Genomic DNA, 12,019 nt, shown 5'->3' with positions numbered 1-12,019 from the left:
GTGGCATCACAGCTCATAGCAACCTCAAACTCTTGGGCTTAAGCGATTCTCTTGCCTCAGCCTCCCAAGTAGCTGGGACTACAGGCACCTGCCACAACACCTGGATAATATTTCTATTTTTTGTAGAGATGGGGTTTCACTCTTGAGCTCAAGCAATCCACCCAGGTGCTGGGATTACAGGTGTGAGCCTGGCCTCATCTCTACATTTTTGTTTGACTTTTGACAACTGTTTTATGTGACCCTGTAGGATTTTGTTTGACTTTTGACAACTGTTTTATGTGACCCTGTAGGATTTCATCAGAAAGTATGTTTTCAAATCTTAAAAGATTTCACATCTTTTAAATTTTTTTACTTTTTAGTCCTGTTTTAAATGAGGTGTGAATTTCGAGTGATGAGTGCAAGCCATGGGCCTTAGAGAAGGGAATGAACCCCAGTCTGAGACATCAGGTACGTGCTCTATAGATCCCCAAGTCTGGCCAGTGCCTCATGGTACAGAGGGCAGGACCCTCTAAGAGGAGTGTGGAAAACTCAAGCAATGCTCACAGCAGGGCTCCTGCACTCAGCCCACAGAAGTTCCCCCAAAGAGTCCTGAGGTGATTGTTTCTGGAACCCATGGGCTCTCCCTCCTCCCTAAGGTCTGAGGAGGCCTTGAGCTCCATACCCGCCCGCCCCTCACCATAGATTCCAGAACCTGAAAGCAGCAGCGGTTTCTGGTGCTGTCCACTGTCCAAGCGTGACTGCTTTTGCTTCTCTTCAACCTTCTAAATCTCATACAATTTCTCTTGGGGCCAGCCCTGAAGGAAGCCCCAGGGGAAGAGAATTCTGGGCAAGGCGGTCTCAGCTAAGGTAACACAGGGAAAGCCAGCACAGACACCAGCCCAGATGATCACATGCCCCAGTCTCTCTGTACACTGGCCACTCACACAGTAGGCTGAGGGGCTGACAGGGTGGAGTAGGTGAGCCAGTGTCAGTGCCTGCCCAGCCCCACCAGGGGCCTGAGTTATAATAATCCTGCACCTCTGACCACCCAGACAACGACCCTGTTCCCCCGGAAATAAGACATTCTCCGAAAATAAGACCTACTTACAGGAAAGATAAGACGTCCCCTGAAAATAAGACCTAGCGCATCTTTGGGAGCACACTTTAAAATAAGACACTGTCTTATTTTCGGGGAAACAGGGTACCTAACATAAGGGTTTAAAGTACAGATAGTGATGATAGTAACCACCTTGACAAAGTCTGTTATTTATTGTGCCGGATTATTCTACATGAATAAAGACTTTGTTAAAATTTACATACATTAACAGAAACAATTCAGGGACTCCACAACCACAGCATTCCCATCCAAAGACTGAAATAATGACTCAAAGAAAGGAGTAAGTCAGGCAAAATTACACATTCCGGAAACTGCTTTATTTAAAGCTGATTGTAACCAAAGAACAAAACATAGTAAGAGGAACACTGATGAGTTCTACATAAAAGAAAGTCTTTGAATAAGCTTAGTCTTTACATGATCATTTAGAGCCACCTGCAAGATACACTGAGCACAAAGAACAAGGCGCTGAACAGTGTGTGGTTGGTTCGCTATCGTCTATGCTAATAGAGGGGAGGGATATGTGTGTATTAGATATACATTTGCATTCCATGAACCCTTATGTACACGTACATACATCACACATGGTGCTTATCTAACCCTCTGCCACCCCTGGAAAGACACAGCCGGCACTGGTGTCACTGTGCCTCTGTGAAGAGCGGTGGGGGCTGTGAGGTTGGGTGGCGGAAACATTTCCTGCAAAAGACTTCATACTGCTTAGCTTTGAACCATGTGCAATATTGAAAGATAAATTAAAAAAAAAAAAAGCAACAAACTATTAAGAAACATACATAAGTTCATCACAAGCCACAGCACATTGGGAGTTGCCCATGTGGTAGTGATGGCTTATACTGTCACCTAATTTAAAATAACAATTAGAAGGAACGTGATTGGAAATTTTCACAAATGATTAGATTACACTGTTGTGTTTCTTAGCTAAAGTTCGAGTTGTAGTTGAGCCCTTCACCCAGCAGGTGTGCTATACACCCTTACATTATGCACATTAGGTGAGAGCTTACCAATCCCCTTCCCCCCACCCTCTCCCTTTCCCTCCTCCCCCTCCCCCCACTTGAATTTAATTGTGTTTCTTTCATGTGGGTATGTGGTTGTTTATCTATGGTTTCATATTAGTATTGAGTACATCAGATACTTGCTTTTCCATGCTTGTGATACTTTACTAAGAAGAATGTTCTTTGACTCCATCCAGTTTAATACAAGACATGTAAAGTTTTCATCTTTTTATGGTTAAATAGTATTTCATGGTATACATATGCCACAACTTATTAATCCATTCATGGATTGATGGGCTCTTGGGTTGACTCCATGACTTGGAAGCCTTCACAATGGGAGAAGATACTTGCATGCTATAAATCTGACACAAGACTGATAACTAGAATCTACACAGGACTCAAATTAGTCAACAAGAATAAGCAATCCCATGTATAAGTGGGCAAGAGACCTGAACAGAACTTTCTCTGAAGAAGACAGACGAATGGCAATTTTTTTTTAAACAACAAAAATAATCTTGTAAGTTCCTCTCAACCTCAATTTCTAACCTGAAATACACATTTCAGAAAGAAACAAACAAAGCATAGCCAGGGCTGCAGGCTTCTTTACATGAAGCGCTGTGGAGGCCTCAGGCATAATGGTCGTCCAGGCTGAGGCTCCCGGGTTGGGTGAGCTGGTCCTCGAGCCCTTGGCCAAACTTAGCTGCAAAAAGCGAGGTGATGAGGTCACTGCCAGTGCTCAGAGCCAGGTCGTATGCTGTCTGGCCTCCGGCATTCTTCTTCTGGATGCTTGCATTGCATCTGTGAAGGAAACGTGGAAATGGAGGTGCACTGAAGACTTGGCACGTGACCCTGTGGGATGCTCTCTCCTGTCACAAAGGCCAAACTAGGCACCTCCACACCCGACCTCCACGAAAGTGTCCCCAAGAGGCCACCAGGACTTCTGTGCTCAAGGGTTTCTCTACTCTGAGACCTTTTAAGGGGCTCTACAATTTGAAAATGTTCAATGGCCAATGCTGGCCATTGGCTCCCATCCCATTGCATCAAAGTCCTACAACCAAGGCTGTTCAATAGGGCCAACATTTCACTGAGCTCTGAAAGCCCTTCGTGCCCTAGAAGTGAGGGTGAGATGGTGGCCCCTAGTCACAAGGACAGTGCAGAGATTGTTGTGGCCCTCAGAAGTGTCTACCAATGGCCAGGGAACGTACCCCAGTAAAGTGGCGATGCTCTCCCTTCCTGCCAGGCCAAGGAGAGTTGCTTCATGAAGTGCTGTATTTTTGAGCCTATTTAAGGAAAAGAAAAATTCCTGGATAAATCCTTAGCATCCTCAGGAAATTGGAGAGAGTGTGTGTGACCCAAGACATCAAGGATGCCTTTTATCCACTGACCTATTTAACTAACCTGGGAAAATCCCCAGTCTCCCCTCTCTGCCCTTCCCTTGGAGAAATACTGTGATGGAAGGTGAGCTTTGATACTACACAGAAAGTGAAAAGTCTACACGCACATTCGTTTTTCAGTGTGAGGACCCATAAGGATCTGGTTTGTAGTTGTTTAAATAAATACTAATAAATGTTATTTTAGTTCATTTCCTGCAAGAGTTTATAGGAGATATTGCACAGTCTCAGCTTTGGCTTGGACCTCGTGGGCACTGCCTATGTGATAAAAAATTCTTAGGGCTGAGGCTCTTGTTTTTGTTCAGGGAAAAGGAGCTTGGCTCTTGTGAATTTGGCTTGCATGAGGTGAAAATAAATACCAGTCACAGAATGCAGAGAGCAGGCCTGAGATGTCAGGCAGGCACCTCCACCTGGCTCTCAGCCACTCTGTCCAGCACCTGTCAGGGCCAGCCTGGTGCCTGTCTGTGCCAGGGTCAGGGACCCCAGCTCACATGTGACACAATACTTCTCCCTCTCTCAGAGAGCTCAGAGCACTCAGCTGTCAGTGTGGGTAGAGGGGTTCACAGCACAATGGAAGCACTGAGAGAGAATCTCCAGTCACACCAGTGGCAGCCACCTCCTCTTCCTTATCACCCGATCTCTACCACGGAACCTCTAAGAAGCAGAGTGAGGATGGGAGCCTCCCTCTCTCCCTCCCTCCGCAGTGCATACTGCTTGTCTGTCTATCACTTCACCCCTGTGGTCCCTTGGGTCTTTATATGGGCATTTACACTGGAACTTACATACACACATAGGGTTCCCACATCTCCTAAGGACACGTGATCTCTTTCCTTCACAGTCCTCCCCCATCTGAGAGCAGAGTGCTCACTCTGTTTACTGAGTGGGGTTTGCTGACGGCTGGATTTTCGGGGCTGGCTATGTTCTATGTGGCCATGATTCAGTTTGAGAACACATTGAGTTGCAACTCTGCCAACTCCAGTTTTGTACATTGCTCCTCAAACAACCTAACTTCTATATGGCAAGGTCACTACATGGGAAAACACCTTCTTAACAGAACCGTGTGTTTCAGAGTAGCTGTGCGAGTAGATGCAGAGTAGATGTTCCCACAGGCCTAGGGAATGGGCCTTGTATTTTATTTTTTTGAGACAGAGTCTTCCTTTCTCGCCCTCTGTAGAGTGCTGTGGCATTATGGCTCATAGCAACCTCAAACTCTTGGGCTCAAGTGAAACTCTTGCCTCAGTCTCCCTAGTAGCTAGGACTACAGGCGCCCGCCACGACACCCAGTTGCTTTTTGTCTGTTTGTTTATTTGTTTAGCAGGCCCAGGCCGGGTTTAAACCTACTAACCCTGGTGTACGTGGCTGGCACTCTAACCACTGAGCTACCAGATGCCAAGCCTTAATTTGTATTTCAAAGAAACTTTGATATTAATAATAAACAAGTCAAACTACGTATTCAAATCTAAGTATTACGGTGAATTAAGGCACATTCTGTCATTGAAAATCTTGAATTACCAATAGAACAAATCTCTACCCCTGAACCTCTAAGCGGACTGAGGATGGCATCTTCCTCACTGGCTAGTGGGGCAGAGGACAGCAACTGTCCAGTGCAAACAGCACTTCTCTGTGTCTCTCTCCTGGTGAGACCCGAGATCTGTGTCTGAAAGCTGCTGGTAAGAGGCATCAGCTTCAGTGAGTGATGTGGGCCTCCCCCTAGACAAGTCTTAATTGGTTAACCGTTGAGTTCTCTCTGGCAGCGAGGATATAGACGTGGGACCAGGAAACACTAGGAAGGGCCTGTCTACTGTCTGCTGAGCTACTCCGCAGACCCTATCTTGTGTAGAGACCACCTGGGCTCCATCAGCCAAACACCTTGGAGGGGAGAGAGCATTTCAATCTCTGGTAGCTTATGCTTAGGAGCAGAAGAATGGATGAAACCTTGATGTCACGTTCCCGGATCTGCAGAGGTTGGGCAGAGGCCAGGCTGATCCAGGCCTAAGCTCTTCACGCTAACAGATAGGAAGCAAATGTAGCAAAATCTGGCTATCAGTGGGAAAAGCTATTTCCCTCTACTGGCAATCACGGAAAAGAAAGGAGAGATCCCTGTGCTCTATTCTGGGGGGAGGCCACTAGTCTGGCTTCCCTGACGCATGTGAGCTACATGCTGCTCACAATCACCACAGTAATGCAGTGGGGATGAAAAAGGGCATAACACACCATTCAGACAGACATGACTTTACAGACACACGATGAGCTCACATGTGGATGAACGTCAATCTGTAGAACGGTGACAAACCAAACACACAAAGTGAGGAACACCAAAATAACACAGGATCTGTTCAGCTCTCTGAGGAGCTCCATCCTCTTGGCTGGACTTTTTATAAAGCCAGGACTCTGCATACTGAACATGTCAATTCAAAATATGCTCAAGCAATTTTTGTATCAACCACAAAATATTATACTTCAATGCTATAAGAAAAGCTTTTCTGATTTTAAAAACATAAAATACACCTTAACACAAGACAAGGGACCATCATTTTTGTTATAATGATGAAAATGTAACAGTGTGGGATAAATGAAGATGGTGACACGGTGAGAAAGCACATTCCGGCCAGCAAAGCTGTACACCAACATGCCAACACTGCTATACAATAAAACTAAAAAAGGGATGTCTATTGATAGAGTGTTTCTGTTGGACAGAAGCTGATAAAAAATGCAAATAGAAGAATCAACAAAGCTGTATTTGGAGAGCAACATTAGAGAAGGTTTGCAGTGGAGGAGGACAGAAGCAGAGGGACGGCAAGCTCGGCCTGTGCAGGGGCCTGACGTGCACAACGGGATGTTTCCCAGACCTGGGCCGTCACCGGCTCTTGTGAGAATTCAGGAGGCAGCAGGGGTAAGACACCTGTGATATCCCTGGAAGACTTACTTAAACAACGTAGTCAGCAGGATAGAGGTGTTAACGTGAATGATCCATACTCAAGGAAGTTTCCACCCTGGTTTTCAAAGTAATTTTCAAGAGAACAATAGAATCTTAAGGCTAGAGAGAAGGTCATGGAGCAGGACTGGACTAAGATGGGGACAGTAAGCAGTGTGACTTGGTACCTCTCTGTCCTATTTCATGGGTGGGAAAACGGCACCAGGGGATCAAGTGGTGAACTCAGATGTACCAACCTTCTCCCCGGGAAGAGGAGACGACCATATAATGTTTTCTCTCTGCGCTAACATCATGGACGTATTTCTATAGGGAATTCAGTGGGATCTCTCTTCCCCAAGTGCCCATCATGATTACAACATTGCTAAACACCCCAAGGGCTAAAGGATTTGCTGGCCTTAACCACTATGAATTTGTGTATTACCAAAATGTATTGACATTTATAAAAGCTACTAAAAGCTGCCTAACCAAACAATCCATATTTTAAATTTTGTTTTTCTCAGTGTTGGAAAACAGAAGTCGTGAAGCCTCTTATTAAGTATGACTGGAATAGGTTTAAGAAGCTTATAAGCAGTTTAAACCAAACAGGGCCGTGTGCAGGGGTCAACTTTGCAGCAGGCCCCGGAGCATGTGACGGCTGCCTCAGCTCCCATCCAGCGCCTCTCACTCACGGTCCCCACTGCTGGTCGATGTCTGCTCCTCTCTGCACGAGAACCGGGATCGCTTCAGGGTGATTGTTCACAACAGCCACGGTCAGCACGGGCCGGTCTTCTTCATCGCAGCAGTTAGGGTCTGCTCCCTGCAGCACATGGAAAGGACAAACCCGCCACAAACCCTACACTCAGCAGCACCAATCACCATCCTGCTACGTGTAACCAGAGTCCTGTTAAGGAGCTGATGGAACTGCTCTGAGATCAAAGGAAAGGAGAATCAGCTACCTCCAGATGCAACCTAGATGGGACAGAGCTACAAGTGGCGCCCAGCAGGGAGGCACCAACAACCGTGCTTCCTGAGGAAACACAGGCTGTAGGTCACGTGGAGTCATGGCCAGGGATTCTTCCCCACTTGGAGCATAATCCTTAGACTTGTGTGTGTTTATCTGCCTAGTTTCTCTGCTATAAAAATTAACACTAGGTAAAGTTAAGGTAAACCTTCACCATTTACTCCACTCCCAAACAGTTTTTCATTCCAAGGCCCTAGAATTTCCGTAGTATTGGAAAAACTTCCATGCTGAGTGCAAGACATAATGCCAGCCTGAACTCCTCAGAAACTTGTTCTTTTGGTCACACTTACTTCATCCAGCAGCTGTTCAATCATAGAGACTCTTCCTTCCCCGGCAGGTCCGACTTCTTTCAGCAGGAGTTTGTTCTCAGGCTGCAGGATTGATTACAGAACGCGGTCATTCCCATGGTCTCAAAAGCCTTTCACTGTTGAGTCTCAGGCTCAATGCTTATGGCAAACACTTCCTCTCCAAGGTTGAATTCTGAGTCATGGGATAGGTGAGTGTGAGCATGTGCATGCGTGAGTGTGTGTGCAAGTGTATATATGTGAGCATGTGCATGTGTGAGCATGTGAGAGTATATTCAGATGTGTCTGTGTGAGCATGTGCATGTGTATGTATGTGTAAGCGTGTATTCGTGTTCAGGTATGTATCTGGGTGTCCATACGTAAGTGTGTGTGCATGTGTGAGCATATATGGGTGTTAAGGTGTGTATCTGGGTGTGCATATATAAGTGTGTGTGTGTGTGCATGTGTGTGCATGTGTAAGCTTGTATGTGAGTATGTGTATGTGGTCTTTAGCAGCCTCCAGCACAAACCTCCAATCTGGTGTTGATCTTACTGGTCTCCGAAACCTCGCTTTGGGCAAGGTTACCACATATAGACATTGTTTTATATTAAGATAGGGATGCAATAAGAAGCCTCTCAAAATCCCAGAAAGTCTAAGGTAGTTTTATTATGAGTATTTCTAGGAAAAGCAATCAGGTGAATCCTAAAATTTACTCTGCGTGGTTTATAAAGCACTCAAGATCAGTTTAAGCATGATAGTTTAGAAAGTGTGCTTGCCTAAAGATTAAGTGAGCCAATAAAGTTGCCCTCTTATTTAGAAAAAAGAAAAAGCTCTCACTTATCGTCAGAAATCTGAAAACTTACCCTTTTGTATTTCTTAAATACCATGAAATTCATCTTTATATACACAAAGGATTTAAAATGCTGGAAGGCCGAAGGAAGCTGCCTAGAAGGCAGGAGATGTGCTCTCATTGTATTTCTGCTCCTGCATCCAGGATGCCTATGGGTGGCCACGGGACCACCCCTTCCATTTGTGAATAACACCCATCCCACCCATCATTCCCTGGACAAGGAAGGCTGGGGATGACCACACTCGTCGTGGCCCTTGAGTCTTAGCAGATACCTGGGCCAGCCTGTGCTGCCTCCTCCTTCACTGTCCCCATCTTGGTGGTGCACAGCTTAGAACAAAGTACCTAATTAGTAAAGCCCTAGGAGGGGTCTTGGGCAGCACTTATTTATAATCAATTCCATTACTTGTGAAAAAATATGATAGAATGTACCAGAATGTCAGCTCCATGACACCTGAGACCTTTGTGTCTTTATTTTATTTTATTTTATTTTGCAGTTTTTGGCAGGAGCTGGGTTTGAACCCTCCACCTCCAGCATATGGGGCCAGCGCCCTACTCCTTTGAGCCGCAGGCACTGCCCCCTTCGTGTCTCTTGTTCACGTTTTATTTAAACAGTGCCTGGTATATGCGTACTCAGAAATAATCACTGGAGAGAACAAATGTCATAGCTTCAATACTTGTCCCCTAAATGCAAACAAGAAAATGAAGACATACAGCGACAAGAGAGTCGCACACAGAATAAGAAGACAGAGTCTCCAAACTTGTGACGTGTTAAGTTTATGCAACAGTGTACTTCTTCAAACTGGGAGAAGGTAGAGAGCACAAAAAATAATAAGCAATAAAAGTTAAAAACAATTTTAAGAGCTTCTTCCCAAATTCACTGGTGTTTATCATATGCAGAGCATGTGGTGGGGACAAGATAAAGCAGAGTCTCTGCCTTCAGAGGAATCATGGTGTGCGCCAGGCAGCTGGTGTGTGCACCACAGGGGAAGCCTTGAGAGGCTGGTGGAGCCCAAGGGTGGAGGGAAGAACCCAACATTGTGCCCATGTCCAGCTCTGGCCTGGGGCCCAGGCCTTGGGACTTGCTGCTTGTCACCTCTGTTCTCTGCACCAAAGTCAAAGAGGACCAACTAATGGCTAGGAGGGGGACAGAGTAAGGATCCACCACCATTTCTCCAAAGCTCCCCCTAGAATTATCTGTGGAAAATGACACTCTGGCCAGACTCAGGGGCTCACACCTATAATCCCAGAACTTTAGGAGGCTAAGGTGGGAGGATATCTTGAGGACAAGAGTTAGAGGGTAGCTTAGGAAGCAGAGCAAGACTCATCTCTACAGAAAAAGAAGCTTCGTCTTAAACAAAACAAAACGAACAAACAAAAAAGCCTCTTAACAGCTGAGAGAAACTCTGAAAGGGTGATTTTGAGAGCTTCCAAGAAGACTAAACGAAACCTAACTCATAGGGAAATCAAAGCAAAGAAAACCCAGCTGAGATACAAGAGGTGCGTGTTCTCTCCCAGGGAGCCCTGCAGAAGCACAAAGTACTCAGGCAGAAGCATGTGTGGATTCCAAGGCCTCTACTATAAGTAGTTGCGATGGCATTCCACTCTCTCCCATGCAGGAAGGACAGGAGGCTTGTACTCTCTGTTTAAACCCTGATAAACATTTTTCAAAAAGTATATGATTTTTCCTGGTGGGATCACACCTACGGTGCACCTTACAAGGATACATGTGAAACTTAGTAAATGTAGAATATAAATGTCTTAACACAATAACTAAGAAAATGCCAGGAAGGCTGTGTTAACCAGTGTGATGAAAATATGTCAAATGGTCTATAAAACCAGTGTATGGTGCCCCAAGATTGCATTAATGTACACAGCGATGATTTAATTAAAAAAATAATAATAATAATGAAAAAGTATATGATTTTTCCAACAAGGGCTTCTAATGGGAGCACGGGGCCCAAAAAGGGAGAAGGGCAGAGCCCAAACCTCCACAACACACAGGAGAGGATATGGAAGGCAAGGAAGGAAAGAGCACTCTGTCCTACCCTGAGCACTTCACCAACACGCTCACCTCCAGAGGAGAGAACGCAGGAGACCTAAAGGCTCTCCCTGCTCCCTGCACACTCTCTCCAGGGATGTCTGACCCACCCCATGCCCATCCACCCACATGCCCAGTGCTGAGCCCCATGCTGGGCATCTGTGCTAATCCAACTAGCACACTTGTCAAATGACCAGATAACTAAGGATCAGCACGTTATCTGAGGCAACTCAAAAACAATAAAGAGAAACACAGGCAGGCAGAACTGAAGGAGAGGAGACAGATGATTTGGGAAACGAATGAGAATTTTAAAATAATTCTACTCCACCATCTTGAGATATTTTAAAGATTTTTGCCTCCATAAAAAAAAAATATGCTATTACAAAAAAAGGAAAAGAAAACGGGAAATTATTCTTTCCATTTAAAAAATGTCAAAATAAAACATGAGAATGACCAGCTGAAGAAGATGCCCCGAGGGCAAAGGGGACACTTACTATGAGCTGCTCCTTTTCTGGTAAGTTTTTGGTCTTGAAATTCTTTGTCCTCATGACCTTCTCAGTGGCTCCTGAGGCATTCTGGCTGTAGTCACTCACTGAAATGACAAGAACTGAGAACTGAGATGATGTCCCTCCCCCACTGCCTGCACGTAAAGAGCCGCTTCTGCCAGACCCCTCAAGACTCAGAGGACACAATGGCTTTACAGAAATTTCCATTTGCTTAAACTGGCAGGAGGGATGCCTGGAGCCACCCCCTGTCCAGGAACCACAGGATGGATGGGAAGGAAAGAACAGGCCCCAAAGTGCACCCTCCCTCCCCAAAAGAGAACCTCTAAAGCCCCAAGAAGAACTTCAAGAGTCTCATTCCTGACTTTAGAGAAACCAGAGAAATAAAATGGCTAGAACATGATGGTAAGATGAGTGATTAGGCTGGCAAATTTTTAGCAATTCTCTGCCATCCTTGCCAAGTCAGTGTGTTCCTGCTCAATGGTTTTAAAATCACTGGAAGGGAACAACTCACCCCAGCTGGACCTGCTGCTGTACAGCCCATCACCACGCTCCGTGGCGCTGCCCAGGAGGTGGTCGGCGAAATTCATCTTATTCAGGTAAAGGTTCTGGTCAGTGGAAAAATTCAAGCACCACAAATGATGAGGTGGCTTCTTCATGACAGAGAAGTTCCCTGCTAACCTGTTCCTCCTTACTGAAGACAGCTCTCCCTACCCAGAGAATCAAGCTCCAGACCTGGACATCCTCTCTCACTCTTCCCTCAGCTCCATGGGAGGCTTCACCTGCCTCTTAATCAGCAGCTCAGTCTGGCCCCTCCCACCCCCCTCACTAGAGCCACCACTCCTCTTCTCACTCTGAGACCCTCACGACAGTCTCCCCATACGTGTCTGCCAGCCTCCCTGCCATGGGGCTGC

At 45.8% G+C, this 12,019-nt stretch overlaps 1 protein-coding gene across 7 annotated transcripts in view; it reads right to left on the bottom strand.

Moving 5' to 3' along the window:
- Window positions 1–2,141: 2,141 nt before the first annotated feature.
- DZANK1 (double zinc ribbon and ankyrin repeat domains 1) overlaps window positions 2,142–12,019 on the bottom strand; it is a 72,547-nt gene continuing 62,669 nt past the window's right edge. For all 7 annotated transcript variants that reach the window (XM_053573970.1, XM_053573965.1, XM_053573966.1 and 4 more), the window contains 6 exons: window positions 11,620–11,713; window positions 11,097–11,194; window positions 7,720–7,800; window positions 7,098–7,225; window positions 3,309–3,383; window positions 2,142–2,901 (listed from right to left, as the gene is read on the bottom strand). In XM_053573970.1, the coding sequence (XP_053429945.1) occupies window positions 2,730–2,901; window positions 3,309–3,383; window positions 7,098–7,225; window positions 7,720–7,800; window positions 11,097–11,194; window positions 11,620–11,713 (648 nt within the window). In that variant the 3' untranslated portion in view covers window positions 2,142–2,729. The remainder of the gene's footprint in view (window positions 2,902–3,308; window positions 3,384–7,097; window positions 7,226–7,719; window positions 7,801–11,096; window positions 11,195–11,619; window positions 11,714–12,019) is intronic.

This window comes from Nycticebus coucang, chromosome 21 (genome assembly GCF_027406575.1).
Source record: "Nycticebus coucang isolate mNycCou1 chromosome 21, mNycCou1.pri, whole genome shotgun sequence".
In the NCBI taxonomy this organism is placed as follows: Eukaryota; Metazoa; Chordata; class Mammalia; order Primates; family Lorisidae; genus Nycticebus; species Nycticebus coucang.
This window is presented reverse-complemented; position numbering and strand designations above follow the sequence as displayed.